General features: G+C 52.8%; 1 protein-coding gene across 1 annotated transcript in view; it reads left to right on the top strand.

Moving 5' to 3' along the window:
* The window catches only part of PIP4P1 (phosphatidylinositol-4,5-bisphosphate 4-phosphatase 1), a 29,512-nt gene extending 4,681 nt beyond the window's left edge, over window positions 1-24,831 (top strand). The window contains exons 2-7 of the mRNA XM_090130136.1: window positions 513-676; window positions 3,674-3,780; window positions 6,769-6,868; window positions 15,308-15,360; window positions 19,122-19,212; window positions 23,694-24,831. Of these exons, the coding sequence (XP_089986262.1) occupies window positions 513-676; window positions 3,674-3,780; window positions 6,769-6,868; window positions 15,308-15,360; window positions 19,122-19,212; window positions 23,694-23,837 (659 nt within the window). The 3' untranslated portion in view covers window positions 23,838-24,831. The remainder of the gene's footprint in view (window positions 1-512; window positions 677-3,673; window positions 3,781-6,768; window positions 6,869-15,307; window positions 15,361-19,121; window positions 19,213-23,693) is intronic.
* The last annotated feature ends 1,949 nt before the right edge of the window (window positions 24,832-26,780 follow it).

Here is a 26,780-nt window from a genome sequence, read left to right as displayed (position 1 = left end):
TATGGGGCTCTATGGGGTTCTCTGGGGTCTCTATGGGACTCAATGGGGTTCTATGGGGTCTCTATAGGTTCCTATGGGGTCTCTATGGGTCTCTATGGGTCTCTATGGGGTCCGTGGGTCCCTATGGGGTTCCTATGGGGTCTCTATGGGGTCTCTATGGGGTTCCTATGGGTTCGTATGGGGTCGCTATGGGTCACTATGGGGCTCTGTGGGGATCTATGGGGTCTCTATGGGTCCCTATGGGGTTCCTATGGGGTCTCTATGGGGTCTCTATGTGGTTCCTATGGGTTCCTATGGGGTCGCTATGGGGTTTCTATGGGGCTGAATGGGGCAATTGAGGCTGGGATGACTGCTAAGGGGGCGGGGCTAAAAGGAGCGGGCGGGGCTTAATGGCGTTATGGGCGTGGCTTTAGATAGGGGGCGTGGCCTGAGAAACTGTTGTACGAACGGGGCGGGGCCAAGCCGATGTGGGCGTGGCTTGGTTTAAACCCCGCCCCTATTTGTTCCCGCAGGTCCTTCCCCGACGGAAGCCCCGCCCCCTTACTCTCCATTGGTCAGCCCCGAAGGAGGGGCGGGGCCAGCGGCGGTCACGTGTCGGGTGTGCGGCGCCGCCATTGGTGTGGAGGGGAAAGGGGCGCAGCACGTGGTGCGGTGCGGAGCCTGCGGGGAAGCCACGGTGGGCGGAAGGGGCGGGGCTTCCGGCGGAAGTGGGCGGGGCGGAGGGTGGAGTGGCTTTATATGAGCAAAGTGGGCGGGGTTTATGGCGGAAGTGGGGGCTGCACGGTGATGGGGCGTGGCCTATTGCGGAAGTGGGGTAAAATGGGCGGGACAATGGGCGGAAGTTAAGGGTTTGTTGGGAAAGGGGCGTGGCTTGGGGCGGGTTTTGAGGGATTATGGGTAAAGGGGCGGGACTAAAGGCGGAGTTTCGATTGCGGACGGAAGGGGCGGGGCTTAGGGCGGAAATTGGGTCTTTTAGGGCGGAAGTGGGGTCAATTTGGGCGGAAGTGGGGTCTTTAAGGGCGGAAGTTGGGTCATCTGTGGAGGAACTAGGGTATTTAAGGGCGGAAATGGGTCCTTAAGGGCGGAAGTCGGGTCATTAAGGGCGGAAGTGGGGTAATTAAGTGCTCAATTAAGTTAATTACGGATGGAAGTGGGCACTTTAAGGGAAGAGGAGTCTAAGTGCCTAATTATGAATCATAAAGTGCTCATTGATTGGGAAGTGAGTTAATTAGGGGAGAAAGGGGGCTCATTAAGGGCCAAATAGGCTCATTAAGGGTGGAAGGGGGTTAATTGGGAGCTGTGATGGTTTAATTAACATAAAATGAGCTCGTTAAGGTAGGAAATGAGTTAATTAAGTGCAGCAATGGTCTAATTAGGGCCGAAATGAGCTCGTTAAGGGCTGAAATGAGGCCATTGGGGCAGTAATTTGTTAATTAATGGTAGAAATGAGTTAATTTTGGGCCATTATGAGTTTATTACGGATAGGTTGAGCAGATTAGTGACAGAAATGAGTTAATTAATGGCAGAAATGAGCTCGTTAGACGCAGGAATGAGCTCCTAAAGGGGGAAAGTGAGTTAATTAACAGCAATAAAAAGCTAATTAAGGCCCAAAAAGAGTTCATTAAGGGCAGAAGTGTCTTAATTAAGGCTGGAAATGAGTTAACGAGGGTGGAATTGAGTGGGAATTGGGCTCATTAATGCCAGAAACGAGCGCGTTAATTGTCGAAACGAGCTCCTAAAGGGAGAAAAACGCCTTAATTAAGGCTAATAAAGGGCTAATTAAGGGGCAAAATGACTCATTAAGGCTGGAGGTGTGTTAATTAAGGCTAGAATTGAGTTAATGAGGGGGGAATTGAGTGGGAATTGGGCTCATGAATGCCAGAAACGAGCGCGTTAGTTGTCGAAACAAGCTCCTAAAGGGCTAAAAACATCTTAATTAAGGCTAATAAAGAGCTAATTAAGGACCGAAGTAACTCATTAAGGTTGGAGGTGTGTTAATTAAGGCCGGAAGTGAGTTAATGAGGGCGGAATTGAGTGGGTTGGGGGCAGAATTGGGCTCATTAATGATAGAAACGAGCTCGTTAGTTGTCGAAACGAGCTCCTAAAGGGGGAAAAGGACTTAATTAAGGGCAATAATGAGTTAATTAAGGGCAAAAACGACTCATTAAGGCTGGAGGTGTGTTAATTAAGGATGGTAATGAGTTAATGAGGGTGGAATTGAGTGGGTTGGGGGCAGAATGGGGCTCATTAATGATAGAAAAGAGCTCGTTAGTTGTCAAAATGAGCTCCTAAAGGGAGAAAAACGCCTTAATCAAGGTTAATAAAGAACTAATTAAGGGGCAATATTACTCATTAAGGCTGGAGGTGTGTTAATTAAGGATGGTAATGAGTTAATGAGGGCGGAATTGAGTGGGTTGGGGGCAGAATTAGGCTCATTAATGCCAGAAACGAGCGCATTAATTGTCGAAACGAGCTCCTAAAGGGGGAAAATGACTTAATTAAGGCTAATAAAGAGCTAATTAAGGGCCGAAATAATTCATTAAGGTTGGAGATGTCTTAATTAAGGATGGTAATGAGTTAATGAGGGTGGAATTGAGTGGGTTGGGGGCAGAATGGGGCTCATTAATGATAGAAACGAGCTCGTTAGTTGTCGAAATAAGCTCCTAAAGGGGGAAAACGACTTAATTAAGGGCAATAATGAGTTAATTAAGGGGCAAAATGACTCATTAAGGCTTCAGGTGTCTTAATTAAGGATGGTAATGAGTTAATGAGGGCAGAATTGAGTGGCTTGGTGGCAGAATTGGACTCATTAATGGCAGAAACGAGCTCGTTAGTTGTCGAAACGAGCTCCTAAAGGGCTAAAAACGCCTTAATTAAGGCTAATAAAGAGCTAATTAAGGGGCAAAATGACTCATTAAGGCTGGAGGTGTCTTAATCAAGGATGGTAATGAGTTAACAAGGCTGGAATTGAGTGGGAATTGGGCTCATGAATGGCAGAAACGAGCGCGTTAATTGTCGAAACGAGCTCCTAAAGGGGGAAAATGACTTAATTAAGGCTGATAAAGAGCTAATTAAGGGCCGAAGTAACTCATTAAGGCTGGAGGTGTCTTAATTAAGGCTGGAATTGAGTTAATGAGGGTGGAATTGAGTGGGTTGGGGGCAGAATGGGGCTCATTAATGGCAGAAACGAGCGCGTTAATTGTCGAAACGAGCTCCTAAAGGGAGAAAAACGCCTTAATTAAGGCTGATAATGAGCTAATTAAGGGCCGAAGTAACTCATTAACGTTGGAGGTGTCTTAATTAAGGCTGGAAATGAGTTAACGAGGGTGGAATTGAGTGGGAATTGGGCTCATTAATGCCAGAAACGAGCGCGTTAATTGTCAAAACAGGCACTTAAAGGGGGAAAAACACCTTAATTAAGGCTAATAAAGAGCTAATTAAGGGCCGAAGTAACTCATTAAGGCTGGAGGTGTCTTAATTAAGGCTAGAATTGAGTTAATGAGGGTGGAATTGAGTGGGTTGGGGGCAGAATTGGGCTCATTAATGGCAGAAACGAGTGCGTTAATCATCGAAACAGGCACTTAAAGGGGGAAAACGCCTTAATTAAGGCTAATAAAGCCCTAATGAATGGCGCTAACGAACCAATTAAGGCATCCTGGGGATTTTCTTGCAGCCCATTCGCCCGGCCCCCAATGGGAAGCAATACGTCCGCTGCCCCTGCAACTGCCTGCTGGTCTGCCGCAGCTCCGCGCGCCGCGTCGCCTGCCCACGGCCTTACTGGTTTGGACTGGGAGGGACTGGGAGGGACTGGGACGGACTGGGAGGGACTGGGAGGAGGATATGGGGAACTGGGAGGGACTGGGAGGGAAATATGGGGGACTGGGAGGGACTGGGAGGAGGGGATATGGGGCACTGGGAGGGACTGGGGGGAACTGGGAGGGACTGGGAGGGACTGGGAGGGGGTTAAGGGGGACTGGGAGGGACTGGGAGGGATTGGGAGGAGGGGATGGGGGACTGGGAGGGACTGGGAGGGACTGGGAGGGAAATATGGGGGACTGGGAGGGACTGGGAGGGATTGGGAGGGACTGGGAGGCGGATATGGGGGACTGGGAGGGACTGGGAGGGAAATATGGGGGACTGGGAGGGACTGGGAGGGACTGGGAGGGGGTTAAGGGGGACTGGGAGGGACTGGGATGGACTGGGAGGGACTGGGAGGGACTGGGATGGACTGGGATGGACTGGGAGGGGGATATGGGGGACTGGGAGGGAGTGGGAGGAACTGGGAGGAGGGGATGGGGGACTGGGAGGGACTGGGAGGAACTGGGAGGGACTGGGAGGGACAGGGAGGAGGGGATGGGGGACTGGGAGGGACTGGGATGGACTGGGAGGGACTGGGAGGGGGATATGGGGGACTGGGAGCGACTGGGAGGGACTGGGAGGGGGTTAAGGGGGACTGGGAGGGACTGGGAGGGATTGGGAGGAGGGGATGGGGGACTGGGAGGGACTGGGAGGGACTGGGAGGGAAATATGGGGGACTGGGAGGGACTGGGAGGGACTGGGAAGGGGTTGAGGGGGACTGGGAGGGACTGGGATGGACTGGGAGGGGGATATGGGGGACTGGGAGGAACTGGGAGGGATTTGTGGGGCACTGGGAGGGACTGGGATGGACTGGGAGGGAGTGGGAGGGACTGGGAGGGGGGGATGGGGGACTGGGAGGGACTGGGAGGGACTGGGATATACTGGGAAGGGCTTATAGGGCACTGGGTTGTACTGGGCCATACTGGGATGGGGGTTATGGGGCACTGGGCCATACTGGTCCATACTGGGATGGGTTTATGGGGCACTGGGATGGACTGGGCCATACTGGGAAGGAGTTATGGGGTACTGGGCCATACTGGGATGGGGTTATGGGGCACTGGGATGGACTGGGCCATACTGGGAGGGGGTTATGGGGTACTGGTCCTTACTGGGATGGGGTTATGGGGCACTGGGTCGTACTGGGCCATACTGGGAGGGGGGTTATGGGGCACTGGGCCATACTGGTCCATACTGGGAGGGAGTTATGGGGTACTGGGATGGACTGGGCCATACTGGGAAGGGCTTATGGGGTACTGGGCCATACTGGGCCATACTGGGAGGAGGGTTATGGGGTACTGGGCCATACTGGGATGGGATTACAGGGCTCTGGGATGGACTGGGCCATACTGGGAGGGGGGTTATGGGGCACTGGGATGGACTGGGTCATACTGGGAGGGGATTATGGGGTACTGGGCCATACTGGGATGGGATTACAGGGCTCTGGGATGGACTGGGCCATACTGGGAGGGGGGTTATGGGGCACTGGGATGGACTGGGTCATACTGGGAGGGGATTATGGGGTACTGGGCCATACTGGGAGGGAGTTAGGGGGTACTGGTCCATACTGGGATGGGGTTATGGGGCGCTGGGATGGACTGGTCCATACTGGGAAGGAGTTTTGGGTATTGGGTTGTACTGGGCCATACTGGGAGGGGGGTTATGGGGTACTGGGCCATACTGGGAGGGGATTACAGGGCACTGGGATGGACTGGGCCATACTGGGAGGGGATTATGTGGCACTGGGCCATACTGGGAGAGAGTTATGGGGTACTGGTCCATACTGGGATGGGGTTATGGGGTACTGGGACATACTGGGATGGGGTTATGGGGCACTGGAATGGACTGGGCCATACTGGGAGGGGATTATGGGGCACTGGTCCATACTGGGATGGGGTTATGGGGGCGCTGGGATGGACTGGGCCATACTGGGAAGGAGTTATGGGGTACTGGGCCATACTGGGAGGGGTTTATGGGGCACTGGGTCGTACTGGGCCATACTGGGAGGGAGTTATGGGGTACTGGGCCATACTGGGCCATACTGGGAGGGGGGTTATGGGCCACTGGGATGGACTGGGCCATACTGGGAAGGGCTTATAGGGCACTGGGCTGTACTGGGCCATACTGGGAGGGGGTTATGGGGCACTGGGATGGACTGGGTCATACTGGGAGGGGGTTATGGGGCACTGGGCCATACTGGGATTGGGTTACGGGGCACTGGGATGGACTGGGCCATACTGGGAGGGAGTTATGGGGTACTGGGCCATACTGGGCCATACTGGGATGGGGGGTTCTGGGGTTCTGGGTGGGATTATGGGGCACTGGGATGGACTGGGTCATACTGGGAGGGGGTTATGGGGTACTGGGCCATACTGGGAGGGAGTTATGGGGTACTGGTCCATACTGGGATGGGGTTATGGGGCACTGGGCCATACTGGGCCATACTGGGAGGGGGGTTATGGGCCACTGGGATGGACTGGGCCATACTGGGAAGGGCTTATAGGGCACTGGGCTGTACTGGGCCATACTGGGAGGGGGTTATGGGGCACTGGGATGGACTGGGTCATACTGGGAGGGGGTTATGGGGCACTGGGCCATACTGGGATTGGGTTACGGGGCACTGGGATGGACTGGGCCATACTGGGAGGGAGTTATGGGGTACTGGGCCATACTGGGCCATACTGGGATGGGGGGTTCTGGGGTTCTGGGTGGGATTATGGGGCACTGGGATGGACTGGGTCATACTGGGAGGGGGTTATGGGGTACTGGGCCATACTGGGAGGGAGTTATGGGGTACTGGTCCATACTGGGATGGGGTTATGGGGCACTGGGCCGTACTGGGCCATACTGGGAGCCCCCAAGATCCCTCCCAGTTGGTCCCAGTTGGTCCCAGTAGCGGCCTTTCCCTCCCAGTAAGCGTGTGATCACGTTGGCCCCACTGCAAAGTGCTCCCAGCCCCGAACCTCCGCCCGGCGTCAGAGTGGCCTGTGGGCACTGTGCTGCCCCGTTCCTGGTGAGAGGACCCCAAAAATGGCCCTAAATGATCCTAAAATGACCCCAAATCAGCCCAAAATGACCCTAAATGGCAGAAAATTGACCCAGAATGGCCTAAAATGGCAGAAAATTGACCCAAAATGGCCCCAAATGGCCCCAAAATGACCCTAAATGGCCATAAATGGACCCAAAATGGCCCAAAATGGCAGAAAATTGACCCAAAATGACCCAAAATGGCCCCAAAATGACCCTAAATGGCCATAAATGGACCCAAAATGGCCCAAAATGGCAGAAAATTGACCCAAAATGACCCAAAATGGCCCCAAAATGACCCTAAATGGCCATAAATGGACCAAAAATGGCCCAAAATGGCCACCAATGGCTTTCAGTTGACCCAAAATGGCAGAAAATTGGCCCAGAATGACCCAAAATGGTCCCAAAAATGACCCTAAATGGCCATAAATGGGCCCAAAATGACCCAAAATGGCAGAAAATTGACCCAAATTGACCCCAAATGGCCCCAAAATGACCCTAAATGGCAGAAAATTGACCCAGAATGGCCCTAAATGGACCCAAAATGGCCCCAAATGACCCAAAATGGCAGAAAATTGACCCATAATGACCTCAAAATGACCCACAATTGCAGAAAATTGACTCCAAATTGACCCAAAATGGCCCCAAAATAACCCTAAATGGCCATGGATGGACCCAAAACGGCCCAAAATGGCAGAAAATTGGCCCAAAATGGCCCCAAATGGCCCCAAAATGACCCTAAATGGCCATAAATGGACCCAAAGTGGCAGAAAATTGACCCAAATTGACCCAAAATGGTCCCAAAAAGACCCAAAATGACCAAAAATGGCCCCATAACGACCCTAAATGGCAGAAAATTGACCCAGAATGGCCCAAAATGGCAGAAAACTGACCCAAAATGACCCCAAATGGCTCCAAAATGACCCTAAATGGCCCAAAATGGCCCCAAAATGGCAGAAAATTGACCCAAAATGGCCCAAAATGGTCCCAAAATGACCCTAAATGGCCATAAATGGACCCAAAATGGCCCAAAATGGCAGAAAATTGGCCCAAAATGATCCTAAATGGCCCCAAAATGACCCTAAATGACAGAAAATTGACCCAGAATGGCCCTAAATGGACCCAAAATGGCCCCAAATGACCCAAAATGGCAGAAAATTGACCTAAAATGACCTCAAAATGACCCACAATTGCAGAAAATTGACTCCAAATTGACCCAAAATGGCCCCAAAAAGACCCAAAATGGCCGAAAATTAAACCAGAATGGCCCTAAATGGACCCAAAATGGCCCCAAAAGGACCCAAAATGGCAGAAAATTGACCCCAAATGGCCCAAAATGGCCCAAAAATGGACCCAAAATGGCCACCAATGGCTTTCAGTTGACCCAAAATGGCAGAAAATTGGCCCAAAATGGCCCCAAATGGCCCCAAAATGACCCTAAATGGCCCAGAATGGCCCAAAATGGCAGAAAATTGACCCAAAATGACCCAAAATGGCAGAAAATTGACCGAAAGTGGCCCCAAATTGCCCCAAATGGCCCCAAAATGATCCTAAATGGCCATAAATGGACCCAAAATGGCAGAAAATTGACCCAAAATGGCAGAAAATTGACACAAAAGGGCCCAAAATGGCAGAAAATTGACCCAAATTGACCCCAAATGGCCCCAAAATGACCCAGAATGGCCATAGATGGACCCAAAGTGGCAGAAAATTGACCCAAATTGACCCAAAATGGTCCCAAAAAGACCCAAAATGACCAAAAATGGCCCCATAATGACCCTAAATGGCAGAAAATTGACCCAGAATGGCCCAAAATGGTCCCAAAATGACCCTAAATGGCCATAAATGGACCCAAAATGGCCCAAAATGGCAGAAAATTGGCCCAAAATGATCCTAAATGGCCCCAAAATGACCCTAAATGACAGAAAATTGACCCAGAATGGCCCTAAATGGACCCAAAATGGCCCCAAATGACCCAAAATGGCAGAAAATTGACCTAAAATGACCTCAAAATGACCCACAATTGCAGAAAATTGACTCCAAATTGACCCAAAATGGCCCCAAAAAGACCCAAAATGGCCGAAAATTAAACCAGAATGGCCCTAAATGGACCCAAAATGGCCCCAAAAGGACCCAAAATGGCAGAAAATTGACCCCAAATGGCCCAAAATGGCCCAAAAATGGACCCAAAATGGCCACCAATGGCTTTCAGTTGACCCAAAATGGCAGAAAATTGGCCCAAAATGGCCCCAAATGGCCCCAAAATGACCCTAAATGGCCCAGAATGGCCCAAAATGGCAGAAAATTGACCCAAAATGACCCAAAATGGCAGAAAATTGACCGAAAGTGGCCCCAAATTGCCCCAAATGGCCCCAAAATGATCCTAAATGGCCATAAATGGACCCAAAATGGCAGAAAATTGACCCAAAATGGCAGAAAATTGACACAAAAGGGCCCAAAATGGCAGAAAATTGACCCAAATTGACCCCAAATGGCCCCAAAATGACCCAGAATGGCCATAGATGGACCCAAAGTGGCAGAAAATTGACCCAAATTGACCCAAAATGGTCCCAAAAAGACCCAAAATGACCAAAAATGGCCCCATAATGACCCTAAATGGCAGAAAATTGACCCAGAATGGCCCAAAATGGTCCCAAAATGACCCTAAATGGCCATAAATGGACCCAAAATGGCCCAAAATGGCAGAAAATTGGCCCAAAATGATCCTAAATGGCCCCAAAATGACCCTAAATGACAGAAAATTGACCCAGAATGGCCCTAAATGGCCCCAAAGTGGCCCCAAATGACCCAAAATGGCAGAAAATTGACCCAAATTGACCCCAAATGGCCCCAAAATGACCCTAAATGGCCATAGATGGACCCAAAATGGCCCAAAATGGCAGAAAATTGACCCAAAATGATCCTAAATGGCCCCAAAATGACCCTAAATGACAGAAAATTGACCCAGAATGGCCCTAAATGGACCCAAAATGGACCAAAATGACCCAAAATGGCAGAAAATTGACCCAAAATGACCCAAAAATGGCAGAAAATTGACCCAGAATGGCCCTAAATGGACCCAAAATGGCCCAAAATGACCCAAAATGGCAGAAAATTGACCCAAAATGACCCAAAAATGGCCCCAAATGACCCAAAATGGCAGAAAATTGACCCCAAATGGCCCCAAAATGGACCCAAAATGGACCCAAAATGGCCACCAATGGCTTTCAGTTGACCCAAAATGGCAGAAAATTGGCCCAAAATGGCCCCAAATGGCCCCAAATGGCCCCAAAATGACCCTAAATGGCAGAAAATTGACCCCAAATGTCCCAAAATTGACCCAAATTTGTCCAAAATGGCCAGAAAAAGTCACAAATTGACCCAAAATGGCCCCAAAATGGCCCAAAATGGCAGAAAATTGACCCAGAATGACCCAAAATGGTCCCAAAATGATCCTAAATGGCCACCAATGGCTTTCAGTTGACCCAAAATGGCAGAAAATGGCCCCAAAATGACCCAAAATGGCCCAAAATGGCCCCAAAATGATCCTAAATGGCAGAAAATTGACCCCAAATGGCCCCAAATGGCAGAAAATTGACCCAAAATGGCCCCAAAATGATCCTAAATGACCCAAAATGGCAGAAAATTGACCCCAAATGACCCCAAAAGGGCCCCAAATTGCCCCCAAATGACCCCAATGTGACCCCAGATGGTCCCAATGATCCCAATTGTTCCCAAATGACCCCAAACGGCCCCAATGTGACCCCAAAAGGGCCCAAATGACCCCAAATGACCCCAATAACCCCAAATGGCCCCAATGATTCCAATGTGACCCCAAATGGCCCCAATGACCCCAAATGGCCCTAAATGACACCAATGGCCCCAAATGGCCCCAAATTGATCCTAAATGGCCCAAAAATTGACCCAAAATGGCAGAAAATTGACCCAAAATGACACTAAATGGTAGAAAAGTGACCCAGAATGGCCCCAAATGGGCCCAAAATGGCAGAAAATTGACCCAGAATGACCCAAAATGGCAGAAAATTGACCCCAAATGGCCCCAAATGGCCCCAAAATGGCCCAAAATGGCCATAAATGGACCCAAAATGGCAGAAAATTGGCCCTAAATGGACCCAAATGGCCCCAGAATGACCCTAAATGGCCATAGATGGACCCAAAATGGCAGAAAATTGACCAAAATTGATCCTAAATGGCCCCAAAATGACCCTAAATGGCAGAAAATTGACCCAAAATGGCCCCAAATGGCCCAAAAATGGACCCAAAATGGCCACCAATGGCTTTCAGTTGACCCAAAATGGCAGAAAATTGGCCCAAAATGGCCCCAAATGGCCCCAAATGGCCCCAAAATGACCCTAAATGGCAGAAAATTGACCCCAAATGTCCCAAAATTGACCCAAAATGACCAAAAATTGACCCAAAATGGCCCCAAATTGACCCAAATTTGTCCAAAATGGCCAGAAAAAGTCACAGATTGACCCAAAATGGCCCCAAAATGGCCCAAAATGGCAGAAAATTGACCCAGAATGACCCAAAATGGCAGAAAATTGTCCCAAAGTGGCCACAAACTGAGCCCAAAATGGCCCAAAATGGCCCCAAACGGCCCCCAAATGACCCTAAATGGCCCCAAATGGCCCCAAAATGGCAGAAAATTAACCCAGAATGACCCAAAATGGTCCCAAAATGATCCTAAATGGCCACCAATGGCTTTCAGTTGACCCAAAATGGCAGAAAATGGCCCCAAAATGACCCAAAATGGCCCAAAATGGCCCCAAAATGATCCTAAATGGCAGAAAATTGACCCCAAATGGCCCCAAATGGCAGAAAACTGACCCAAAATGACCCAAAATGGCTCCAAAATGACCCTAAATGGCCCCAAATGGCCCCAAATGGCAGAAAACTGACCCAAAATGACCCAAAATGGCTCCAAAATGACCCTAAATGGCCCCAAATGGCCCCAAAATGGCAGAAAATTGACCCAGAATGACCCAAAATGGTCCCAAAATGACCCTAAATGGCCATAAATGGACCCAAAATGGCAGAAAATTGGCCCAAAATGATCCTAAATGGCCCCAAAATGACCTTAAATGACAGAAAATTGACCCAGAATGGCCCTAAATGGACCCAAAATGGCCCCAAAATGACCCAAAATGGCAGAAAATTGACCCAAAATGACCCAAAAATGGCCCCAAAATGGACCCAAAATGGCCACCAATGGCTTTCAGTTGACCCAAAATGGCAGAAAATTGGCCCCAAATGTCCCAAAATGGCCCCAAAATGACCCTAAATGGCCATAAATGGACCCAAAATGGCCCCAGAATGACCCTAAATGGCCATAGACGGACCCAAAATGGCCCAAAATGGCAGAAAATTGACCCAAAATGGCCCAAAAATGGCCCCAAAATGGCCCCAAATGGCCCCAAAATGACCCTAAATGGCCATAGATGGCTTTCAGTTGACCCAAAATGGCAGAAAATTGGCCCAAAATGGCCCAAAATGGCCCCAAAATGACCCTAAATGGCAGAAAATGGCCCTAAAATGGCCCCAGAATGCCCAAAATGGCAGAAAATTGACCCAAAATGGCCCAAAATTGATCCAAAATGGCCCCAAAATGACCCTAAATGGCAGAAAATTGACCCCAAATGGCCCCAAATGGCCCCAAATTGATCCTAAATGGCCCAAAAATTGACCCAAAATGGCAGAAAATTGACCCAGAATGACCAAAAATGGCCCCAAAATGACCCTAAATGGCGGAAAATGGCCCTAAAATGGCCCCAAAATGACCCAAAATGGCCTCAAAATGATCCTAAATGGCCCCAAAATGGCCCTAAATGGCAGAAAATTGACCCAGAATGGCTCAAAATGGCAGAAAATTGACCCAAAATGACCCAGAATGGCCCCAAAATGACCCAAAATGGCCATAAATGGACCCAAAATGGCAGAAAATTGACCCAGAATGATCCAAAATGGCCCCATAATGACCCTAAATGGCAGAAAATTGACCCAAAATGGCAGAAAATTGTCCCAAAGTGGCCCCAAACTGAGACCAAAATGGCCCCAAATGGCCCCCAAATGACCCTAAATGGCCATAAATGGACCCTAAATGGCCCAAAATGGTAGAAAATTGACTTAAAATGGCCTCAAAATGACCCAAAATGGCAGAAAATTGACCCAAATTGACCCCAAATGGCCCCAAAATGACCCTAAATGGCCATAAATGGACCCAAAATGACAGAAAATTGACCCAAATTGATCCAAAATGGTCCCAAAAAGACCCAAAATGATCAAAAATGGCCCCATAATGACCCTAAATGGCAGAAAATTGACCCAGAATGGCCCAAAATGGCAGAAAACTGACCCAAAATGGCCCCAAATGGCCCAAAAATGGACCCAAAATGGCCACCAATGGCTTTCAGTTGACCCAAAATGGCAGAAAATTGACCCAAATTGACCCCAGATGGCCCCAAAATGACCCTAAATGGCCCAGAATGGCCCCAAAATGGCAGAAAATTGACCCAGAATGGCCCAAAATGGCAGAAAATTGACCCAAAATGGCAGAAAATTGTCCCAAAGTGTCTCCCAAATGACCCCAAATGGCAGAAAATTGACCCAGAATGACCCCAAATTGATCCAAAATGGCCACAAAATGTCACAAAATGGCCCTAAATGGCACAAAGTCCACCCAAAATGACCAAAAATTGACCCCAAATGACTCAAAATGGCCCCAAATTGATCCAAAATGACCATAAAAGGTGACAAAATGGCCCAAAATGGCACCAAATGGCCCCAAAATGACCCAAAATGGCAGAAAATTGACCCAAATTGACCCCAAATGGCCCCAAAATGACCCTAAACGACACTAAATGGCAGAAAATTGACCCAAAATGGCAGAAAATTGACCCAAAATGGCCCAAAATTTACCCCAAATGACCCAGAATGGCCCCAAAATGATCCCAAATGACCCAAAATGACCAAAAATGGCCCCAAATTGACCCAAAATGGCCCCAAAATGATCCTAAATGGCCACCAATGGCTTTCAGTTGACCCAAAATGGCAGAAAATGGCCCCAAATGGCCCCAAAATGACCCAAAATGACCCAAAATGGCCCAAAATGGCCCCAAAATGATCCTAAATGGCAGAAAATTGACCCCAAATGGCCCAAAATGGCAGAAAATTGACCCAAAATGCCCCAAAATGATCCTAAATGACCCAAAATGGCAGAAAATTGACCCCAAATGACCCCAAAAGGGCCCCAAATTGCCCCAAAATGACCCCAAATGACCCCAAATGGCCCCAATGATCCCAATTGTTCCCAAATGACCCCAAATGTCCCCAATGTGACCCGAAAAGGGCTCAAATGACCCCAAATGACCCCAATGACCCCAAAGGGCCCCAAATGGCCCCAAAATGGCCCCAAATGGCCCCAATGTGACCCCAATGACCCCAAATGGCCCCAAATGACCCCAAATGTCCCCAATGTGACCCTAAATGACCCCAAGTGGCCCCAAAATGCCCCAGTGACCCCAAATGACCCCAATGTGACCCCAAATGGCCCCAATGATTTCAATTATTCTCAAATGACCCCAAATGGCCCCAATGTGATCCCAAATGGCCCCAAATGGCCCCAATGATTCCAATGTGACCCCAAATGGCCCCAATGACCCCAAATGTCCCCAATGTGACCCTAAATGGCCCCAAGAACCCCAAAGGGCCCCAAATGACCCCAAATGGCCCTAAATGACCTCATGTGGCCCCAAATGGCCCCAGTGACCCCAAATGATCCCAATGTGACCCCAAATGGCCCCAATGTGACCCTAAATGGCCCCAAATGACCCCAAATGGGCCCCAAATTGCCCCAATGACCCCAAATGACCCCAGATGGCCCCAATGATCCCAATTGTTCCCAAATGACCCCAAACGGCCCCAATGTGACCCCAAAAGGGCTCAAATGACCCCAAATGACCCCAATGACCCCAAATGGCCCCAATGTGACCCTAAATGGCACCCAATGGCCCCAATGTGACCCCAAATGGCCCCAATGACCCCAAATGGTCCCAATGTGACCCTAAATGGCCCCAAATGACCCCAAATGGCCCCAAATGGCCCCAATGACCCCAAATGACCCCAGTGTGACCCCAAATGGCCCTACAGACCCCAAATGGTCCTAAATGACCCCAGTGTGACCCCAAATGACCCCAAAATGGCCCCAAATTGCCCCAATGACCCCAAATGACATAACGTGACCCCAAATGACCCCAATGTGACCCCAAATGTCCCCAATGTGACCCCAAATGGCCCCAATGACCCCAAATGACCCCAATGTGACCCGGAATGACCCCGAATGATCCCAAATTGACCCCATGACCCCCAAATCCTCCCCCAAATGACCCTAAAATTTCCCCCACAGTGGACGGAATTCACGGATCGCACCTTGGCACGATGTCCCCACTGCAGGAAAGTGTGAGTGACCCCAAAAGGGACCCCAAAGAGACCCCAAAGAGACCCCAAAAGGGACCCCAAAAGGGACCCCAAAAGTGACCCCAAAAGGGATCCTAAAAGGGACCCTAAAAGGGACCCCAAAGAGACCCCAAAAGGGACCCTAAAAGGGACCCCAAAAGGGACCCCAAAAGTGACCCCATAGGGACCCCAAAAGAGACCCTAAAAGGGACCCCAAAAGGGACCCCAAAAGTGATCCCATAGGGACCCCAAAAGAGACCCCAAAAGTGACCCCAAAGAGACCCCAAAAGAGACCCCAAAGTGACCCCATAGGGACCCCATAGGGACCCCAAAAGAGACCCCAATGTGACCCCATAGGGACCCCAAAGAGACCCCAAAAGGGACCCTAAAATTGACCCCAAAAGGGACCCCAAAGAGACCCCAAAAGTGACCCCAAAAGGGACCCCAAAAGGGAACCTGGAAGGGACCCTAAATGGGACCCCAAAAGTGACCCCATAGGGACCCCAAAAGAGACCCCAATGTGACCCCATAGGGACCCCAAAGAGACCCCAAAAGGGACCCTAAAATTGACCCCAAAAGGGACCCCAACAGTGACCCCAAAAGGGACCCCAAAAGGGATCCTAAAAGTGACCCTAAAAGGGACCCCAAAGAGACCCCAAAAGGGACCCTAAAAGGGACCCCAAAAGGGACCCCAAAAGGGACCCCATAGGGACCCCAAAAGAGACCCCAAAAGTGACCCTAAAGAGACCCCAAAAGGGACCCTAAAAGTGACCCTAAAAGAGACCCCAATGTGACCCCATAGGGACCCCAAAGAGACCCCAAGAGGGACCCCCAAAGGGACCCCAAAATGACCCCAAAAGGGACCCTAAATGTACCTCAATGTGACCCCAAAATGACCCCAAAAGTGACCCCAAAGTGACCCCAAAAGGTACCCTAAAAGGGACCCCAAAAGTGACCCCAAAAGTGATCTGAAAAGGGACCCCAAAAGGGACCCCAAAAAGGACCCTAAAAGGGAACCTGAAAGGGACCCTAAAAGTGACCCCAAAAGGGACCCCAAAAAGGACCCTAAAAGGGAACCTGAAAGGGACCCTAAAAGTGACCCCAAAAGGGACCCAAAAGTGACCCCAAAAGGGACCCGAATGTGACCCCAAAAATGACCCTAAGTGTATCTCAGTGTGACCCCAAAATGACCCCAAAAGAGACCCCAAAAGAGACCCTACAGGCCCCACTGACCCCATTGACCCCACTGACCCCATTGATCTCACTGACCCCATTGTCCCCATTGACCCCAATCTCCCCATTGACCCCATTGACCCCACAGACCCCACTGACCCCGCAGCCCCCATTGCCCCCATTTCCCCCATTGCCCCCATTGCCCCCATTGACCCCACAGACCCCAATGTCCCCATTGACCCCAATGTTCTTATAGACCCCACTGACCCCAATCTCCCCACTGACCCCATTGATCTCACTGACCCCATTGACCCTATTGACCCCATTGACCCTACTGACCTTACGAACCCCACTGACCCCATTGACCCCATTGCCCCCATTGCCCCCATTTCCCCTATCGACCCCACAGATCCCATAAATCCCACTGATCCCATTGACCCCATTGCCCCCATTTTCCCCAATGCCCCCATTGACCCCACAGACCCCGCAGCCCCCATTGACCCCATTGCCCCCAAAGCCCATAAGGCCCCCATTGACCCTATTGCCCCCATTGATTCCATTGACCCCACAGACCCCACTGACCCCAGTCTCCCCCCTGACCCCATTTCCCCCATTGCCCCCATTTCCCCCATTGCCCCCATTGCCCCCATTGTCCCCATTGACCCCACTGACCCCACAGACCCTACAAACCCCATGGCCCCCATTGCCCCCATTGCCCCCACAGACCCCATTGACCCCAATGTTCTCATAGACCCCACTGACCCCAATCTCCCCACTGACCCCATTGATCTCACTGACCCCAGTGACCCCATTGACCCTACTGACCTTACGAACCCCACTGACCCCACTGACCCCAATCTCCCCATTGACCCCATTGACCCCATTGATGCCATTTTCCCCACTGGCCCCACAGACCCCATTGCCCCCATTGACCCCAATCCCCCAATGCCCCCATTGACCCCATTTTCCTTATTGCCCCCATTGACCCCACAGACCCCGCAGCCCCCAATGCCCCCGTTGACCCCATTGCCCCCTTTAGACCCCATTGCCCCCATTGCCTCCATTTCCCCCATTTCCCCCAATGCCCCCATTGACCCCATTGATTCCATTGACCCCACAGACCCCACTGACCCCAATCTCCCCCCTGACCCTATTACCCCCATTGGCCCCATTGACCCCATTGCCCCCATTGCCCCATTGACCCCACAGACCCCGCAGCCCCCATTGCCCCCATTGTCCCCATTGACCCCAATCTCCCCATTGACCCCAATGTTCTTATAGACCCCACTGACCCCAATCTCCCCATTGCCCCCATTGCCCCCATTTCCCCCACTGCCCCCATTGACCCCATTGACCCCACCGACCCCACAGATCCCACAGCCCCCATTGCCCCCATTGACCCCATTGCCCCCTTTAGACCCCATTGACCCCATTGCCCCCATCGACCCCACAGATCCCACAGACCCCACTGATCCCATTGCCCCCAATGCCCCCATTTCCCCCATTGCCCCCATTTCCCCCATTGCCCCCATTGACCCCATTGCCCCCAATGCCCCCATTGCCCCCATTTCCCCCATTGACCCCAAATGTCCCCACTGACCCCAATGTTCCCACTGCCCCCAATGCCCCCATTGCCCCCATTTCCCCCATTTCCCCCATTTCCCCCATTGCCCCCAATGCCCCCAATCCCCCATTGCACCCATTGACCCCGCAGACCCCACAGACCCCGCAGCCCCCATTGACCCCAATGACCCCAATGCCCCCATTACCCCCATTGCCCCCATTGCCCCCATTGCCCCCACTGACACCAATGCCCCCATTTCCCCCATTGCCCCCATTGCCCCCATTGCCCCCATTGCCCCCATTGACCCCAAATGTCCCCACTGACCCCAATGTTCCCACTGCCCCCATTGCCCCCATTTCCCCCATTGCCCCCATTTCCCCCATTTCCCCCATTGCCCCCAATGCCCCCAATCCCCCATTGCCCCCATTTCCCCCATTGCCCCCATTGCCCCCATTGCCCCCAATGCCCCCATTTCCCCCATTGCCCCCAATGCCCCCAATCCCCCATTGCCCCCATTTCCCCCATTGCCCCCATTGCCCCCAATGCCCCCATTTCCCCCATTGCCCCCAATGCCCCCAATCCCCCATTGCCCCCATTGCCCCCATTGCCCCCATTGACCCCACAGACCCCACAGACCCCACAGACCCCACAGACCCCACAGACCCCGCAGCCCCCAATGCCCCCGTTGACCCCATTGCCCCCTTTAGACCCCATTGACCCCATTGCTCCCATTGACCCCATTGCCCCCATCGACCCCACAGATCCCAGAGACCCCAATGCCCCCATTGCCCCCATTGACCCCACAGACCCCATTGACCCCAATCCCCCATTGCCCCCATTTCCCCATTGCCCCCATTGCCCCCATTGCCCCCATTTCCCCCATTGCCCCCATTTCCCCCATTTCCCCCATTTCCCCCATTGCCCCCATTGCCCCCATTGCCCCCATTTCCCCCATTGCCCCCATTGACCCCGCAGACCCCACAGACCCCGCAGACCCCGCAGCCCCCAATGCCCCGTTTCCCCCCAGCTCCTCCATTGGCCGCCGTTACCCGCGCCGCCGCTGCCTCTGCTGCTTCTTCCTGGGGCTGCTGATGGCCGCCTCCGCCACCGGCCTGGCTGTGAGTCTACTGGGAGGGACTGGGAGGGACTGGGAGGGACTGGGAGGGGTGATGGGGGACTGGGAGGGGACTGGGAGGGGAGTGGGAGGGGAGTGGGAGGGACTGGGAGGGACTGGGAGGGGACTGGGAGGGACTGGGAGGGGGTGATGGTGGACTGGGATGGACTGGGAGGGACTGGGGGGGACTGGGAGGGGACTGGGAGGGACTGGGAGGGGTGATGGGGGACTGGGAGGGGACTGGGAGGGGACTGGGAGGGACTGGGAGGGGGTGATGGTGGACTGGGATGGACTGGGAGGGACTGGGAGGGACTGGGGGGGACTGGGAGGGGACTGGGAGGGACTGGGAGGGACTGGGGGGACTGGGGGGACTGGGAGGGGGATATGGGGCACTGGGAGGGACTGGGAGGGAGTGGGAGGGGGATATGGTGGACTGGGAGGGACTGGGAGGGACTGGGAGGGGACTGGGAGGGGGATATGGGGCACTGGGATGGATTGGGAGGAGGATATGGGGGACTGGGAGGGACTGGGAGGGGAGTGGGAGGGACTGGGAGGGACTGGGAGGGGGATATAGGGCACTGGGATGGATTGGGAGGAGGATATGGGGGACTGGGATGGACTGGGAGGGACTGGGAGGGACTGGGAAGGGGATACGGGGCACTGGGAGGGGGATATGGGGCACTGGGAGAGACTGGGATGAACTGGGAGAGACTGGGAGGGGAATATGGGGGACTGGGAGGGACTGGGAGGGACTGGGAGGGGGTTAAGGGGGACTGGGAGGGACTGGGAGGGGACTGGGAAGGGAGTGGGAGGGACTGGGAGGGGAATATGGGGGACTGGGAGGGACTGGGAGGGAACTGGGAGGGGGATATGGAGCACTGGGAGAGACTGGGATGAACTGGGAGAGACTGGGAGGGGAATATGGGGGACTGGGAGGGACTGGGAGGGACTGGGAGGGGGTTAAGGGGGACTGGGAGGGACTGGGAGGGGACTGGGAAGGGAGTGGGAGGGACTGGGAGGGGAATATGGGGGACTGGGAGGGACTGGGAGGGAACTGGGAGGGGGATATGGAGCACTGGGAGAGACTGGGATGAACTGGGAGAGACTGGGAGGGGAATATGGGGCACTGGGAGGGACTGGGAGGGACTGGGAGGGGGTTAAGGGGGACTGGGAGGGACTGGGAGGGGACTGGGAAGGGAGTGGGAGGGACTGGGAGGGGAATATGGGGGACTGGGAGGGACTGGGATGGACTGGGAGGGACTGGGAGGAGGATATGGCGGACTGGGAGGAACTGGGATGGAACTGGGGGGACTGGGAGGGACTGGGGGGCAACTGGGAGGGGCTGGGAGCGGGGTATAGGGCACTGGGAAAGGGATTTGGGTGCACTGGGAGGGACTGGGATGGACTGGGAGGGAACTGGGACGGGGATATGGGGGACTGGGAGGGACTGGGAGGGACTGGGATGGACTGGGAGGGAACTGGGACGGGGATATGGGGGACTGGGAGGAACTGGGAGGGACTGGGATGGACTGGGAGGGAACTGGGACGGGGATATGGGGGACTGGGATGGACTGGGAGGGACTGGGAAGGGGATACGGGGCACTGGGAGGGGGATTTGGGAGCACTGGGAGGGACTGGGAGGGACTGGGAGGGAACTGGGAGGGACTGGGATGGACTGGGAGGGACTGGGAGGGACTGGGAGGGACTGGGATGGAGTGGGAGTGGGATATGGGGGACTGGGATGAACTGGGAGGGACTGGGATGGAGTGGGAGTGGGATATGGGGGACTGGGATGAACTGGGAGGGACTGGGAGGGACTGGGAGGGGGATCTGGGAGCACTGGGAGTCCATACTGGTCCTTACTGGTCTATTCTGATGCGTACTGGTCCATACTGGTCCATACTGGTCCTTACCGGTCTTTATTGCTCCAAACTGGTCCATACTGGTCCATATTGGTCTATACTGGTTCATACTGGTCCATACTGGCCCATAATGGCCCATACTTGTCCGTATTGGTCTTTACTGGTTCGTACTGGTCCATATTGGTCCTTACTGGTGCATATTCATCCATACTGGTCCTTACTGGTTTATACTGCTCCAAACTGGTCCATACTGGTCCAAATTGGTCTATACTGGTTCATACTGGTCCATATTGGATCTTACTGGTCCAGATTCATCCATACTGGTCCATATTGTTCCAAACTGGTTCATACTGGCCCTATACTGGTCCATACTGGTCCATATTTGTCCATATTGGTCCATACTGGTCCATACTGGTCCTTACTGGTTCTTACTGGTCTATCCTGCTCCAAACTGGTCCATACTGGTCCATACCGGTCCTTTACTTGTCCATATTGGTCCTTACTGGTCTGTACTGGTCCATACTGGCCCATACTCACCCTATACTGGTCCATATTGGTCCATACTGGTCCATACTGGTCCGTACTGGTCTATTCTGGTCCATACCGGTCCATATTGGTCCTTACTGGTTCATACTGGTCCATACTGGCCCTATACTTGTCCATATTGGTCCTTTTTGGTCCATATTGGTCCTTACTGGTCCATACTGGTTTTTACTGGTCTATACTGCTCCGAACTGGTCCATACTGGTCCATATTGGTCCATACTGGTCCATACTGGTCCTTACCGGTTCTATACTGCTCCAAACTGGTCTCTACTGGTCCATATAGGCCCATACTCCCCCTATACTTGTCCATACTGGTCCATACTGGTCCATACTGGTCTGTACTGGCCCATACTTGTCCATATTGGTCCTGACTGGTCCATACTTGTCCGTACTGGTCCATACTGGTCCATACTGCTCCAAACTGGTCCATACTGGCCCATACTGGCCCTATACTTGTCCATATTCATCCTTACTGGTCTGTACTGGTCCATACTGGCCCATACTCGCCCTATACTTGTCCAAATTGGTCCATACTGGTCCATACTGGTCTGTACTGGTCTATATTGCTCCAAACTGGTCCATACTCATCCATACTGGTCCATATTGGACCAAACTGGTCCATACTGGTCTATTCTGGTCCATACCGGTCCATATTGGTTCTTACTGGTTCATACTGGTCCATACTGGCCCTATACTTGTCCATATTGGTCCTTTTAGGTCCATATTGGTCCTTACTGGTCCTTACTGGTTTTTACTGGTCTATACTTCTCCGAACTGGTCCATACTGGTCCATATTGGTCCATACTGGTCCGTACTGGTCCTTACCAGTTCTATACTGCTCCAAACTGGTCTCTACTGGTCCATACTGGCCCATACTGGCCGATACTCACCCTATACTTGTCCAAATTGGTCCTGACTGGTCCTGACTGGTCCGTACTGGTCCGTACTGGTCCATACTGGTCCTTACTGGTTCTTACTGGTCTATCCTGCTCCAAACTGGTCCATACTGGCCCATACTGGTCCTTTACTTGTCCATATTCATCCTTACTGGTCTGTACTGGTCCATACTGGCCCATACTCACCCTATACTGGTCCAAATTGGTCCATACTGGTCCTGACTGGTCCATACTGGTCCGTACTGGTCTATATTGCTCCAAACTGGTCCATACTCATCCATACTGGTTTATATTGGTCCAAACTGGTCCATACTGGTCCATACTGGCCCTATACTTGTCCATATTCATCCTTACTGGTCTGTACTGGTCCATACTGGCCCATACTCGCCCTATACTTGTCCAAATTGGTCCATACTGGTCCTGACTGGTCCGTACTGGTCTATATTGCTCCAAACTGGTCCAGATTCATCCATACTGGTCCATATTGGTCCAAACTGGTCCATACTGGCCCCATACTTGTCCATATTGGTCCTGACTGGGCTATACTGGTCTATACTGGTCCTTACTGGTCTATATAGCTCCAAACTGGTCCATACTGGCCCTATACTTGTCCATATTGGTCCTTACTGGTCTGTACTGGCCCATACTGGCCCATCCTCACCCTATACTTGTCCAAATTGGTCCATACTGGTCCTTACTGGTCCTTACTGGTCTATATTGCTCCAAACTGGTCCATACTCATCCATACTGGTCCATATTGGACCAAACTGGTCCATACTGGTCTATTCTGGTCCATACCGGTCCATATTGGTCCTTACTGGTTCATACTGGTCCATACTGGCCCTATACTTGTCCATATTGGTCCTTTTAGGTCCATATTGGTCCTTACTGGTCCATACTGGTTCTTACTGGTCTATACTTCTCCAAACTGGTCCATACTGGTCCATATTGGTCCTTACTGGTCCATACTGGTTCTTACTGGTCTATACTTCTCCAAACTGGTCCATACTGGTCCATATTGGTCCATACTGGTCCATATTGGTCCTTACCGGTTCTATACTGCTCCAAACTGGTCTCTACTGGTCCATACTGGCCCATACTGGCCCATACTCACCCTATACTTGTCCAAATTGGTCCTGACTGGTCCGTACTGGTCCATACTGGTCCTTACTGGTCTTACAGGTGGGGACGTGGGCAGCAGCCCGTCGCTGGGGGGCTCTACACGCGTGTTGGGCCGTGTTGGTGGCGGGGGCCGGAGCGTGTTTGCTACGAGCCGGATACTGGGGCTGCGTGAGGGTCAGCCACCCCATCCCACAACGCGCCTGAACACGCCAACGACACGCCAAGGTCACGCTAAGGACACGCGTCCGACCGTCTCGCCAGCTCCAACACGCCAAGGTCACGCTAAGGACACGCTAAAGTGTGTGTGTGGGGGGGGGGGGAGGGGGGATGAGGTGAAGGATGGGCCGAGGTGGTGGTGGTGGTGGCGTTGCGTGAGGTGGGACACGCTAAGGACATGCTAAGGACACGCTAAGGGCATGCTTAGGTCACGGTGGGTTCGTCGTGTGGTTTTCGGTGGACGTGTGGGTATAGGAACATGCTAAGGACATGCTTAGGTCATGGAACATGCTAAGGACGTGAGGCTGTCATGTAACATGCTTCGGACAGGCTTCAGGTATGGGAACATGCTAAGGACATGCTTGCGTCACGGAACACGCTAAGGGCGTGGGTTCATCATCTGACATTCCTCAGACGTGCTGAAGTCATTGGACATGCTAAGGACACGCCAGCGTCATGGCACATGCTAAGGACATGGATTGACTTCATGACATTCCACGGGTCACGCAACACGCTAAGGACACGCTTAGGTCACGTGACAACACGCTAAGGACATGGATGTACCCTGTGAGGATCCCGGCGTGCGGTCGGGTCACGCAACACGCTAAGAACACGCTTAGGTCACGTGACGCGCTGGGAAGATCACGTGACGTTCCTGGGAGCCATCTTGGATCGACCCCACCATCATGGCTGCCGGCTTGGGTGGAGTCACGTGACACGGCGGCCATCTTGGATCGACGCGCACCGTCATGGCGGCCGCCTGGGGTTGAGTCGCGTGATGTGGCGGCCATCTTGGATGAGCCCACGTGACTCGTCGGCCATCTTGGATCCACCGCAGCGGCCATCTTGGGTCCACAGGCGCCATCTTGGATCGACCCACACTATCAATCATGGCGGCTGTCCCGGGTGGAGTCACGTGACGCGGCGGCCATCTTGGATCGACCCACATTGTCACGGCTGTCATTTTCCTTCGAGTCACGTGACCCAGCGGCCATCTTGGATCCACCGCAGCGGCCACCTTGGATCTATGGCCGCCATCTTGGATCGACCTACATCGCCACGGCAGCCATCTTGGATCCATCCCACCACCACGACGGCCATCTTGACTGGACCCACGTGACCTAGCGGCCATCTTGGATCAACGCACGTGACTCAGCAGCCATCTTGGATCCACTCTACCACCACAGACATCTTGGCTCCACCCACGTGACTCGGCGGCCATCTTGGATCGACAGGCGTGACTCAGCAGCCATCTTGTCTCGACCCACGTGAGTCGTCGGCCATCTTGGATCAACACACATGACTCGGCAGCCATCTTGCATCCACTCTACCATGACAGCGGCCACCTTGGCTCGCCCCACGTGACTCGGCAGCCATCTTGGTTTCGTCCCACCACCACGGCGGCCATCTTGGCTCGACCCACGTGACTCGGCGGCAATCTTGGATTGACAGACGTGACTCCGCAGCCATCTTGGATCTACTCTACCACGACAGCGGCCATCTTGGCTCACCCCACGTGACTCGGCAGCCATCTTGGCTCGACCCACCTGACTCGGTGGCCATCTCGGATCAACCCACGTGTCTCGGCAGCCATCTTGGATCCATTCCACCATGACAGCGGCCATCTTGACCGGACCCACGTGACTCGGCGGCCATCTTGCCCCTCCCCCAACTTCCCCGCATGCTCCCCCCCCCGCATGCCTTTCAAGCCCCGCCCCCTGTACATAAGCCCCGCCCACCTCCCCAATGGATGCGTGTACATAGAAACGTATTGGAGGCGAAGCTCCGCCCCCTCACCGGAAGTGTAAATAACTCCCCCTCCCCCCCCCCGGAAAAAAAACATGGCCGACCCTGAAAAAATGGAGAATTTTATTTGGGGTTATATAAAAAAATCGATCAAAGGGGGGGAGGGGGGAGGGAAGGGGGGTCCCTGAGGGCCCCTATGGGGGGCGGGGGATCTGTGGGGCGATTTGGGGGTCTATGGGGCGGCATATGGGGTTATGGGGGGGATCTATGGGGCTGGGGGTTTTATGGGGTCTATGGGGTGATATATGGGGTTATGGGGGGATTTATGGAGTCTATGGGGTGATATATGGGGTTATGGAGGGGATTTGGGGGGTCTGGGGGAGATCTATGGGGTTTTGGGGGTCTATGGGGTGGCATATGGGGTTATGGGGGGGCATCTATGGGGCTGGGGGTTTTATGGGGTCTATGGGGTGACATATGGGGTTATGGGGGGGATCTATGGGGCTGCGGGTTGTATGGGGGGATATGGGGTCACATATGGGGTTATGGGGGGATTTATGGGGTCTATGGGGTGATATATGGGGTTATGGGGGGGATTTGGGGGGATCTATGGGGTTTTGGGGGTCTATGGGGCGACATATGGGGTTATGGGGGGGATCTATGGGGCTGGGGGTTTTATGGGGTCTATGGGGTGACATATGGGGTTATGGGGGGATTTATGGGGTCTGGGGGGATCTATGGGGTTTTGCGCGTCTATGGGGTGACATATGGGGTTATGGGGGGGATCTATGGGGCTGAGGGTTGTATGGGGGGATATGGGGTGACATATGGGGTTATGGGGGGATTTATGGGGTCTATGGGGTGACATGGGGGCAGCTGGGGGATCTATGGGGTTTTGGGGGTCTATGGGGTGACATATGGGGTTATGGGGGGCAATCTATGGGGCTGAGGGTTGTATGGGGGGATATGGGGTCACATATGGGGTTATGGGGGGATTTGGGGGGTCTGGGGGATCTATGGGGTTTTGGGGGTCTATGGGGCGACATATGGGGTTATGGGGGGGGATCTATGGGGCTGACAGTTGTATGGGGGGAGATGGGGTCACATATGGGGTTATGGGGGGATTTATGGGGTCTATGGGTTGATATATGGGGTTATAGGGGGGGCTGGGGGATCTATGGGGTT

The sequence above is a fragment of the Phasianus colchicus genome, chromosome 39 (genome assembly GCF_987193195.1).
Source record: "Phasianus colchicus chromosome 39, bPhaCol1.hap1.1, whole genome shotgun sequence".
NCBI lineage: Eukaryota > Metazoa > Chordata > Aves > Galliformes > Phasianidae > Phasianus > Phasianus colchicus.
The sequence above is the reverse complement of the archived record's forward strand: the minus strand, read 5'-3'. Positions and strand labels throughout refer to the sequence as shown.